General features: G+C 37.9%; 1 protein-coding gene across 2 annotated transcripts; it reads left to right on the top strand.

The window, feature by feature from the left end:
• The first annotated feature begins 6,688 nt into the window (after positions 1-6,688).
• eif2d (eukaryotic translation initiation factor 2D) lies at positions 6,689-12,900 on the top strand. Of its 2 annotated transcripts, none has more exons than XM_028023112.1 (15): positions 6,689-6,930; positions 7,246-7,436; positions 7,523-7,606; positions 7,686-7,776; positions 7,865-7,972; positions 8,209-8,492; positions 8,645-8,762; positions 8,846-8,891; positions 8,974-9,080; positions 9,193-9,345; positions 10,495-10,584; positions 11,032-11,127; positions 11,475-11,595; positions 11,965-12,139; positions 12,222-12,900. In XM_028023112.1, the coding sequence occupies exons 1-15, from the start codon at positions 6,875-6,877 to the stop codon at positions 12,290-12,292; spliced, it is 1,791 nt and encodes a 596-aa protein (XP_027878913.1). In that variant the 5' UTR covers positions 6,689-6,874; the 3' UTR covers positions 12,293-12,900. The 2 variants fall into 2 exon arrangements, with proteins under 2 accessions (XP_027878913.1, XP_027878902.1); XM_028023101.1 differs by having other exon boundaries at positions 8,209-8,495.
• The last annotated feature ends 144 nt before the right edge of the window (positions 12,901-13,044 follow it).

Below are 13,044 nucleotides of genomic sequence, written 5' to 3'. Positions count from 1 at the left end.
GCCTCACAAAAGTACAGATTGTTTACTCACTGTTATGATTTTTATAATGAGGTGAGGTGGGAGTGACTGTCTGCTGCCTGAGGCATAAATAAATACTGATCCTCCAGCTTCCATATACTGCAGCTTCTGTGGGGTGAGAAGACATGAACTCACACAACCATTGGATGGTGACACTGCAAGAGCTCTTTTATCCTGCTCTGGCAACAGTCGGGATCCCATGTGAATAAATATCAAGAGCTGCTGACTGATTTCACTCCAACATGCATAATTGCTATTTGACTTATACGATCCGGTCAGGGAAATGTCAGCTATGTTTCCACTAATCTAGTTATTTTCCTCAGCCAACACCATCACCTTCCTGGTCATCTGGAAGAGAAGCTACATGCTCTCCATGTCCAGCTCATACTATCTAATGGCAATCTCAGTGGCGGACAACCTTGTCCTGGTCTTCATTGTGGTTCTTGAGCTTTGTCTGAAGTACCACCGTTTTGGAGTTTTGAGCCATGGTGCAGCCTGAGGGATGTTTTTACTTATGGAGCCTACAACGCTTCGACGTGGCTGGTGGTTCTGTCCACAGCAGTGCGTTTCATCAGCATCCACACTTGGAAAATAAAAAACTAAAATTTGCACCCAGAGGTGTTCTGTGTCATCACAACTTTTGACGTCAACCAGCTTTCTGCCGTTCCTTACTTTTGGTCCAACGATTCGATCCAGGAAAACAACCACACATCATGCGTCTACAAACAAGAGGCCCCAACTCAGTTTATCCATACCCTGGTTTGGCTGAAAACACTGCAGGCTTACATTCTCCCCTTTGTCATAATCTTGAGTCTGAATGGGCTGACCCTGCATCTCATTTCTCTCAGTAGCAGAGTTCACATCTCTGCAGATGAAACTTCCAGGAAAGTCAGACCTCTTCTTCGATCCTGGAGGAGAAAATCTGTGCTTCTTTTGGTGACTGTATCCATGAGTTTTGTGATGCTGTCCATCACCCGCACTACAACTCAAATCATCCTCTGCACCACTGACATGTACACGTGGGATTGCGATGATTACAAACTATCGGTAAAGATCACGGCAGATATCGGCACCATGCTGTGCTTGAGCAACGCTGCTATCAACATGCACCTGTACGTGTGCACCCAGTCCAAGTTCATGAGGGAGTTCTTAGATTGCATCAGGAAAGTGTATTTTTACTGTAAAGCAGTGCTTCTCAATTCCAGTCCTCAGGCCTCCATGTTGTGAACAGCTGATCCAAATGATTGCATTACCTGTTCTACAGCCATCGAGTACTGCAGAAGCCTGTTAATCACTCATAGATTCAATCCAGGTGTGTGGCAGCAGGGAAACACCTAAAACATGCAGGGGACTGGAATTGAGAAGCACTGCTGTAAAGCAATAGTTATCAAGAGTTGAAAGGTTTCACTGTAATTTTACCTTATGTAACAGTTCAACGCTAATCTGGAAAGAGACTTAATAGACACACTTTGTAGGCGTCACGGAACAGATGAACTATAACAGAGACCATTTTCTGATTATGGCTTTTTTTTCTCAATGGGCACAAAGCCTTGTATCAAGCCATAAAATATTTTATTAGTCTTTAATTCACTTTCCCCCTTTATTTAAAAACCGGATAATGGCTAAACCTGCATACTACCCATGCTTTCACATTTCTACAATGTTTGGTCTTGGACTCTAAACATGCTGATTTAATTTCCTGCAGTTGGTTTCCAGAACCCGAGCAAACAAACATGAAGACCGGACTTGACAAACATTAGGTCCAAACTGAAATTATGTGTTTTTTTTCTTTGATTTTTTTGTATTACAAATAATTACATTTTAAACAGAACCAACCACCATATTTTTCTTAATAAAGTGATCGCTCTTGACAATCTATCTACACAGGAAGCACAGAACTTTAAGTGGGAAAAACAGTTTAAAGAAAATATTTACTAAACATGCATTGATGCTATTATTGTAACACAGTGAATAATAGTGAAGTGAGAAGAAAAAAATAATAAATATATTTTTTGTTCTTGAAACTACGAAACAAAAGCCCTGAAAGGCAAGGGGGAAAATACTTTTTTGAAGACCCATTTTCTACGACTGATCAAATTTTCTTTTTCTCTCAACTTTAAAACTTGGGTGGCAAAAAAAAAGTTTTTATGTTTTTGTCTTTACTCATGAAACATTTTTCCCCAAGGATGAGCATAAAAGATTGTGATGTGGAAAATTTTCTATTAAGTACTGTCAAAATACCATAGTGAAAGATTTAACAAAAAACAAAACAAAAAAAAAACAACTTACAAAGTTTTGCTCACACTGCGTTAGCCAAGTAATTGTTTTCACCTTGCAACAATGTTTTTCATAAACGGTTGGTATGAGAGTTATTTTAATGTCTCTGTCTCTGAAAATTGATCACATAATTTGGAAATGGTAGTACTGGAGACAAGGCTTATTTCACAATTTCCTGTGGCATTGCTCATTCCCTTTTTCCCCGTTAGCAGATCCTGTTGTGAATGCTCAGGCTAGTCAGCATATCCACCAATGACTGCAAATAAACAGTTTTTCTGTAGTGGTAAGTTGTTTATTCGCCATGAGCACATTGAGTCTCAGGATCCTCCTGGCTCCTATTTGTTATTTTTCATCAGGAAAGGTGCATTTCTTCAGACAGCAATAGCTGCTCAGGAGCTCCATCTTTTTACAGATTATCTGTCTCGTTACATATTGTCATAACATGGTAACAGTTTTAACAAATATGTAAAAAACATATTCTTCATAAAAGTTACGTACTGCAGCTTTAATAGATGGACATGTATGAAGTCATTTTCTCTGATTAATCATCCTTCCAACTGGAAATCATAATTTCTGAAAGAGATCTTGGAGGAACCTGAAATGATGTGTAGTCTTGCTTTTCATCCAATGGAGTGGACTTTCTTATAAATTATCCCAAGAGCCCTGTTGAAATTAATAAAAGGTGAGATCAAAATGTTCTCTAAGAGGAACTGTCTGGTGTTTATCCATAGTTAACTGTGCCACACTAAATAAGTGATGAGGCACATTAAAGATCAGAACACAGGAGTTTTTTATCTGTGTCAATAAAACCCCAATAGGAGGCTGTGGTTATGTCTCAAATAGCTGGTGGGGAATCTGGCGACCAACTATTTGTGATGAGTTCCAGGCACCAATAAGACAAGAATGGATCCTCATCAAACTTTTGCTCTCGGGAGGATATTTAACAAGCCAGAGTTAATAGTGGTTATAAAACTGAACATCCAACACTGGAAATATTAACCCTTTCAATAAGTTTTATATATTTGCTAGTAAAAGCCTTAGAAACTAATTACGTGTTTTCATTTTTCTTCTTCAAAAATATTAAATGTCAAAGCCCAAGAACACATCACCTATCTCATTGCCATGACTAAAATAATTCAGTAACAGTTGCTCACTGTCAAGCCAAGCAGAAGGAAACAAACAGTTTTAAGTATATCTCTTCTTTATAGCAGTAATAATATAGAGCTCATTTTGTGAAGCTTTTATTGAGTAATATTGTCATGTAACGGTGTGGTGTGAGGTGGTGAGGCAGACGCAGATGACCCAGGTGAGATGAATAATGGTTGTTTTAATGATAAAGGAAACGTCAAAAACAGTCCAAAACAAGTCCAATAACACAGGCAGCACGACTAAGTGGAAACCAGGGCTCAACGCCGGTAGCAACTGATTATGACGGGACACACGAAGGACTGAGCGCACATTAGACAAGGACCCGACAAAGACACAGACACACAGGGGACACTAAATACACAGGGGGATAATCAGGGAATGAGAAACACCTGGGAGTAATCAAAGGGAGGACAGGACAACATGAAGACTCAGGGACACAGAAAACTCTAAATAAATACACAGAAAAACACAGAACATGACAAATATTCCAGTTGAACCCCCCACATATTTGTGCACAGTCTGAATGCTTCAACTAGACACCTACATCAAACATAGAACATGTTGATTACACCCATAAACATTGCACTGACAAAGTTTAGGGAACAACAGATAGCTAAGTCCTGGAAATACATGTGGCCCCATCTTTGTTCAAACACTATACCGTAATATGCACAATGGGCAGCTGATTTTCCATGTATATTTTGGAGCTATGTTCGACAGAAAAATCCATCTTGGGGTCTGTGAATACTGATCTGTATTGTCACAATAGTCAAGAGTCAGAATCTAGATGGACTCGGGCATCAAGAAAAACACCCAAATATTTTAATTTAGGGCTCAACAATAAAACAATACCTATCGCAATAAATACATCATCAATATCAATAGATAATGTGTCTGGTAACATATTCAATAATTTCCCTGGAATCAAGCCAGAACCGCACAGCATTCTGGGGGATGTGCAGAGAAAATACTTCAGTCACTCAGCCCCTTACAGCCAGCTAAGTAAGACTGGTGGTCACTCACTCTTCGGTTACCTAGAAACAATTTGCTGAGTAACTTGTGGTTGCTCAACAGTTACTTACTGTACCTGGTGAGTAACTTGCACAGCAGCAGTTCAAGGCTTTGCCACCATGTCTCATAACTGCTAACAAATAAATAGCATTGCGGAGTGAAACTGTCAATAAAACAGGAAGGGTCACGCCATCATTTTAGTAGTATTTCAGATATTTAAAACAGAAAACTAATCAATAATTGATATTGACTGATATGAAACGTTTTCCAGCCACATTGTCTACCTCTACTTAATCTCTTTCACTTTAGGCAAAAACTGCCCTCTAAGCTAAAGGGAGCAGTCCAGCCTTTATTTTGACTAAGAACTATGGGGTCAGAGGAGTTCAATTGCATCCCATCTGCTTAACCCTTGTCTGTGAACTACTCCCATGCACATCAATGGCCATGGTCCAACGATGTGAACAGAATCACATCTCTGAGTGATGAAATGAGATTTATCCTCATATATTCCCTTGATATCCTGACCAAGGACACCCCAAACAGGACCAGTGACTAGGGGCAGTGCTGCCTACTACTGCACAAAGTGCCTCAGGGGAGACGGTTGTGAGCCTAAATCTAGAGCCATAAAACAAATGTACATATTTAGCTTATTTGTCTCTCCTACTAAAAGTTCATCTGATAAATTATATTATATTGTTACTTTACAGACATTGTAAAAAGGGAATGCTAGACAAATGAAGCATTTAATTGTCTAATCCCACATGAGACCAAATGAGTTGTTTGTGCTGCAAGTTATGTTATATATGAAGATCTTTGGATATTTCTGACATGAGTGCTTAGCAGCTCACATGTCTGTCCTCCTTAAGTCAAACTCAGCCTGTTGAGATCGCTTGTGAAAAACAATGTGCTGTACCTCACAAACAGGCAAATCAAAACCATATGTTGTTTTTCTGCTTCCTAAATCTAAATCCAGCCAATTGTGGTAACAAAAAAGGTCATGTAATCAGACAAATTATATTTCTTTTCTATTTTTTCTCTTACTATAGAAAGTATCACCACAAATGTAAACAAAAGTACCGTTTACATTTTATGTATTTTCAGTCACCAATGGCCACATGCATGATACTCTGCACAGAAACTGGCATCTCTCCTTTTCTGTGTAGTTGAAATCGTTCACGTAATAAACTGCCTCTCCAAACAGCTAAGCATGAATGGCCAGGGTCCTATTTGTAAATAATGAATATACTTGCATAGAAATAAGACACTGAAAAATCTGTCTGTTGAGTCTAAACACTTAAATGCCAGAAAATAATAGGAATACATGCGACCAAAAACGGAAAGAAAAATTCAGCAATTATTTATGTCTGAGATTAATGACGAATCCACTTCAGCACCTCTGATTTAGATTTAAATCTAATTTCTTCCTGTCTCTCCACCAACTGTAAGACCAGTAAACTCAGTAGTTGGAAACATATGAGACATTTGTTCACTTTCGTTGAAAATCACAGCTTGATACTTTCTGCGAATTGTTGTGAACATGTGACAAAAGGCAGGCGGGCTAAAAGCAGGATGGTTGTTCTTTCTGTTTACAGCAAGTATATCGAGCTTCGAGACACTTTGTCCGTCATCATGTGTTTACACAGAGTGCAAATAACTGAAGTGGGTGAGGTAAAAATAAAGAAACGCTCTGTGAGTAAAAAATGAATGTCATTTCATGACCACTGATGGACCAACTTAAAAGAAAATAATCCTCACAACATAATATCACCATTACTACGTTTGAGCATGACAATGGTGTGTTCAGAGTGAACAGTTGTATAAATATGAATAAATGCTGTGATCATGTATTACAATATATAATTGTAAGGATTATTTGGAAGATGTTTTTTCTGTGTGAATCTGTTGCTATTTGAATTTTTTATCATTAGTTTGGTATTTAAAATAGCACAATTTGTACATACTTTTATATTTTATCTATCTGATGACACCAGGTTTATTTAAATCAGATGTTTTGATCAGGCACTCAAACACCTTTTTATTCTAATTGAGTAATTTCTTGGATGGCTGTTTTGCTATTTTTTACTTTGTTGGGTACAAATATGTTGAAGTAGTGCAGTGCAGAAGAATACAAGTTTTTGGGTACTTTACTCACCTCTCCCTGTAACAGAAAAAGTAAGAAGCGTCTGATTGCGCGGAACTCATGTTCCTCTCTAAAGTCGCGGTAGATGTTCAAGACGGAAACAAATAAGCGTCGGACCGAGAAACACTTGATCGGTGCAAAGCTATTTAGAAGCAGTGGAAACATGTTGCTGTGGGAGAAATATGCATCTGTGATGAATGTTTGTTGACGCATTAAACCACAGAGGTTTCATGGTGGACGCGGTACAGTAGTCTCTGTAAAGATTTCATTTGCAAAACGATGTTTGCCAAACCGTTTCGTGTCAAATCCAACACTGTACTCAAAGGATCAGACAGGTTAGTAAGTGCTGCTGTCACCACAAACGCGATATTTCTTAGAGCAACGTGTTTAAAATAAACCCCACAATTTCTTTAAAATTATTAATTGACGTGTCTACTAAGGAAATGTGTTTTTCCAAACTTCTAGTTTTTTTTATGTCTGCGTTTTGTCCGTTATTAGTTTTAACACTTTTAAGTGTTATTCTCTAGGTTCTAGTACAGTCTTCAATCGTTGAAATTATTTTTGTTTTTAGCAGAGTTGATTAAAAGCAATGTAATACGATTAAGAAAATGAAATTAAGTCAGTAAAATCTTCCTCCTAACTTCATGTAGGAGAAAGTTGAAAGCTGACCTTTCAGTTGCATTTCCATCCCTTTCTGCTGATGATCTGTCTGAGCTCGTCCCCAACAAAGAAGAAATTAATGTTGTGAGGATTTATGCACACAAAGGAGAAGCTGTGACTCTTTATGTTCTTCATAAAACCCCTATCTTCTTTGAACTGGAGAAACGACTTTATCCTACAGGTACTAAAAAATAAATAAGGCATAATGTAAACAGAAAATGAAGCATGATAAATGTGCTCAGAATGTTGATTTTTCTTATCTTTCAGTGTATGTTCTGTGGCGACACCCTTCTCTCCTACCAGTATTCAGAACATGGGCTCCTGTGCTTCAGAAGTTGATTGGAGGGGCCGGTAAGTTTCCCTTTTCAGCATGATTTATATTGTGTCTCTGCTTGTCTCGGTTGTAATGAAATGATGTGCTTCTCCAAAGATCTCATGCTGCCAGGTGTGGTGAGGCCTTCATGCGGGCTTCCAGATGTAAAACAAGGGTCCTGCTGTGCTGTTTTGATTGTGAATAATAGGTGTGGCACAGATTAAAAAACTGCAGATGCTTTCTTTCACCACCCTCAAAGATATAAGGATAACTGTGCTCTACGTGCTTCTTGGCAGGGCTCCTGTTGCTGTTGGCAAAGCTGCAACATCAACCACGGAGATGCAAAGCTCGGGTATGAAAGGGAGAGGAGTGTACGTTCTTCACACGTACATGGATTACCTCTGGTGAGGGACTTAAAACTTTTGCATAAGAGATACACCACTCAGGCGTTTACTATTTGGTGTTGATTTTTGTTTTTTATTTCAGTAAGCTTTATTTCACTTCCTTGCAAGTCACAGTGATATTGTTGCTCTTTTTTATTTATTAATACCCACATTTGTAGGGACTTTATTTAGTGTCACTAAATGCAAATACATCCTCGTAGATGGATACATTTCAAAATTTTTATTTTATTTTACAGGGCGTTTGGAGATAAATCAAATCCTCCCTCTTTACCAGATGAGGATGGGGAAATAGAAGATACAAACAGAGAGAAATGTGAAATTAATGAGGAAGAAGAAGGTAGAGATGACGATGATGATTTTGGAACGTGTGCAGAGGAGCAGCAGAGCTCTGGTGAAACCGTTACAGATCAAGCCTGTTGTGGTTTTGAGGAGCTGAACCTCACTGAGACGGAGGAAGACAAGGTGGAAAGTAGCAATGAAAAAGGCGAGGAGAACCAGGACAAGCAGAAAACTCCTCATGGTAGCAAGTATAAATAAATACATTTTGTCTACGAATGGTTAAAAATGTCCCATTTTTGATATGTTAAAAGCTTCACCTGTAGATGAAGATTTTATTTTTGATGTTAGAAAAATAACATGAGACAGAAAAAGTTTTATAGCCTGATTTTACAGAGGAAATGGACGCCCTGCTGCTGCAGTGCTTCCTGCATGCTCTGAAGAGCAAGGTTAAGAAGTCAGAGCTCCCTCTGCTGACTAGCACATTTCTCCGGAACCACATGTTCACCTGCTGGTAAGGTCTTCACCAATCTGTTCAAACCTGCTGAAAACAAATTGAAGTTAGTACTCCTGAGAGCATCCTCTTTTTTTTTCCAGCCCTAGCGGAAAGCAACTGGATATCAAGAAATCCAGTTATAAAAAGGTACAAAATATCCCCAGAATAGGACCAAGCCATAGCTATATTACACTCTCATCGTCATGCATAATTTGCACCTTCTCAACAGCTGTCCAAGTTTCTACAAGTCATGCAACAGCAGCATAATCTTGTTCAAGTGAAAGAACTCACCAAGGGTGTGGAGAGCATTGTGGAGGTGGACTGGAAAAATCAACAGTGAGTTAAACCCTGCTTAATCTCCTTTTTGTTTTTGGTTTAATTTCATTTCTGCAAGCTTCACACATTTACCTCTGCTCGTCTCTCTTTGAATTACTAAAACATTTTTCAGACTGCGGTCCTTTAGCGTTCCAGAGGAGGCAGGTGTTGAAGAAACGGCGGTGCTGAGTGGAGAAGGAGAAGCCCCGTATCACCCTCCAGAGATCACTACTCTGTACTCTGTGTCTGCTCGGTTGGAGCCACTGTTTTTGGATGCAAATAAGAGGTGTGTGTGTGTCCACTTTGAAGTTTTCTCGCCCACGGCTCCTCACGCAGGCTTATGTTTGCATGGTTCAGGCAGCAGGTGGCCGTCACAGCAAGAGCTGGAGCCGGTGTTTACTTTGAGGAGATACTGCAGCACCGCAGCAGGAAAGTGTCCGGGGTTTGCTTAAACTGACCTTACCCTCTCATCTCTCTTGTGAAGGGATAAGTTAATATTCCCTAGGTGAGAGTCAAATAAATATTAGTCTTCTGCACACCCCAAGATCATCCATTTTATTTTGCTTTTCTTTTAGTGTGACACCATATATTTTTTTATTTACATTTTCAAGAAAATATAAAGCTGTATACAAAGACATTTGACAAATGTACTTTTTTTGTTATTCTTAGAACATGCACTAAAGCAGATGAAGCAGAGTTTTCAAAGGCCTTTGAAATACTTTATGCCAATAGTTTTGCCCGTTTATATTAACTTTCTTAAAAAGTATTTTATGTTTTAGGAATAACCAGATTTAAGGCAAATAATTTGAGCTCAAAGTGTAATAGGTCTGGTCAGATATTTGCATGTTGTCACCACGGACTTGAACCTAGAAGCCAAATTAATTTGTGACTTCAGTATGGTTGGAGTCATGACCAAGAAGCTTAATGTTAGCCCACTTTAACCAAACACATGTTGATATGTGTCTAAGGTCATTCTCCATGTTTCACCCATCTGACCCAAGTAGTCACAAACAACCCGGGAAGCACCAAGCTGCTGAAACACTATTTGTCTTTCCTGAAGGAAGTTTAAAACCAGCATGGTCTCAGAGATTGTAGAATTGAGAAAATAGTCAGTGCCACAAAATTGACTCCTAAACACAACTGCTGTTCACATGAACTCATTGCCATCTGGAGAAGTGTTTTATGGTCAGAAGGGACCTATTTGGCCTTAAAGACAAAAAGGAATGTTTGAAGAAATCAAGATTAGGCTTTTAAACCTTTAAGCATTGCACTAATTTGTGAGCATGGTGGTGGCAGCGTCATGCGTTGGGGCTGGACACAGTGGGATGTTCCAGCAGGAACATGATACCATGCTTCAAGAATAAAAACTATATCATGTTTTGGAAGATTTGTGACATTTTCACTCTGATGAAAAGATTGACGTGTGCTTGTTTAGGAAAGGGATGACAATGTTTCCTGCTGATGTCAGAAGTATAATCACTGAATATGTGAAGAAGAATGAGCTGGTGGATGAGAATAATAAAAAGTAAGTGGATATTTGCAAACTACAGCAATTATTGCCTCAAGAATTAGGAAACAAAAATTAACATTAGTAGCAATGTTTTATTTTGAGTAAATATTGTTTTACATCTGTTTATCTTGGTCTATCTTCAGATTTAACAAAAATAAGTTTCAAAATAAGACATCCTTTATTGTTTTTTAGAAATGTGGTTAAAATTTCCACCTTCACTGCTAAGTAAATTTAGTACTGAGAACATGTGATGCTGTAAAACGGCTAAAAAGTCACACTAAAGAAGTTCTTCTTTTCATGCTATGAAAGCAAGCGATTCTCAAGATGTTCTAAAATAAGTCTATAATTGCAAGTAAAAGAAATTGAATTAAATCTATTAGCAATTCACCAGAGGAAACAAGGCCACATTTTCCTTATTTCGAGTCAGTTGTTTAACCAGAGCTCCTCTTTTTTTCCCACCAGTTATGTGACTATAAACCCGACTCTGTGTGACTGCTTACTGGAGAAATCAGAATACCAGGAGGTAGAGTGTCTCAAATGGGATGACCTTTTTAGCAGGTAAAAAAAAGAAGTAAAGAATATGAATGAATGTCATCATACCCTGTTTGTGGCTTCATATTTACATTTTGTAATTTTTCCAGCTGCTTTTAACTGCACACTCCAGTGGTTGTTTAGTTGATTGGTACAGAAACACCAATTTAAAAAGGATTTTTAATAGAGAAGTGTTTTCCTACTAAAATACTTGTTTGGGTTGGTAAGATGCTTCTGACTCCGTGTATGGCTCAGAAAAAAAAAAAAAAATTCCTTCCACTAGATTTTCTGTTCATGTGAAAACCAAGAATGTGGGAGAGGGACATGATACTTGTCGCAGTAGTTTTTATTCAAAATCATCTTCTTCTTCACAGGACATTGGGAAGAATGCAAGAGTGTTATCAGGTTGTGTTTCCTGGACAAGCAGCAACAGTAAAGAAGGGCCACATTGAGCCAATAGACATCTCTGTGGCTTCTCGAGGTTCTAATAAGAAGGTGACAAAACTTTTCCTAACTGAACAGTTGTAGCTCAATGTAGATATTTAATATTTCAATCACAGATTAGAGTGTGAGTTATATCGGAATATATACATAAACACTTTTTAAAGGTATAACAGATATCAAATAATATAGCTACTGTATATTTTTGAATATGACTTCATCTCAGTTTGGTGTCCTGAACCGACATCCCATGTATCTCTGAAAAACCATCCGAAACTAGTGGATATTTTTATTTTGTGGAGCATTTTAGTTAAAACATCAAACTTTTCAGAGCCTTTATATGATTAACAAAATGCCTTCAAATAATTCAATATTATCTGGGCTGTTTCTCTGTTTTTATTTGTTGTTTATTTACATCTGTAGGTGACTCTAATAAAGAATTTGGAAGTGTATGGTTTGGATCCTGCAGTAGTTGCCACTGCTCTGCAGCACAGAGTCCAGGCCAGCTCTGTCTTACAGATCCTCCCTGGAGCTAAAGACAGAGTCCTGGTCCAGATCCAAGGTAACCAGGTTCATCAGGTTGGAAACCTGCTGCTTGGTAAGAACCTTTTTTTTTGTGGTAATAATATATTTATTGGAACAAACTGAGTTACGATTTCTTTTCGTTAATTCAATTTCAGATCATTATCAGATTCCTCGCAAGTATATCCAGGGACTGGACAAAGCTCCCAAGGGTGGGAAAAAGAAATAAAATTGGACTTTGCTGTGCCAGCTTTTTATTGCACTTAAAGCTGTTATCATGTTGCGTGTCATGCTGCCATCCACTTTAATTAAATTGCATCCACTAACCCTTCCTGACATTAGGTTCAACTTATTTTCCTGTTAGGTTTTAGCTGCAGTCTGGACTGAGGAATCCAAGTTAGAACTAATTGATGAGTTTGGTTACACCGAATCAGATTTTGTTGTTGTAGCAAGATTATTAACGTCTGATGGCAAAAAACATTTGGTGTAAAACTTATTTCAAAATTCTTGTTTGTATTTAGTTTTTTTAAAATTTTTTATGTGTTTTGGAACTTCTGAGGCCCAAAGCTCAGTTATGCTTGTAAGTGTAAAACCGTTTAGTAAGTAGGTAAAGTAAATTTATGTAGAACTTGTCACTGGTCAAATCACAATTTACTTGTCCATAATCCGGTTTTTAAATAAATTCAGTAAGAGAGAATACACATTAAAGCATAATAAATTAAATATGGCCAAAACAAAAATGATATTTATGTTAAGGAAAAGCACAATTAAATAAGGATGTCCTCATTGTTTCTTTTTTTTTTTTTTGAATGAATGAATCAAGATTCTCAAGACAATTAAAAAAAAAAAAATCTCAAGTTTTACACCTGGTCTTTGGGCTGATGGGTAAATTTTTGTTTGATGCCTTAAGGAGTTGAGTTAGTGTGTGGCTCTTACAATTCAGTAACAAAGAAAGGAGCTTGATTCTAAAGGGTCCTGAAA

This window comes from Xiphophorus couchianus, chromosome 1, assembly GCF_001444195.1.
Source record: "Xiphophorus couchianus chromosome 1, X_couchianus-1.0, whole genome shotgun sequence".
Classification (NCBI taxonomy): domain Eukaryota; kingdom Metazoa; phylum Chordata; class Actinopteri; order Cyprinodontiformes; family Poeciliidae; genus Xiphophorus; species Xiphophorus couchianus.
Note: the sequence above shows the minus strand (reverse complement) of the source record. Positions and strands in the feature narration are given on the sequence as shown.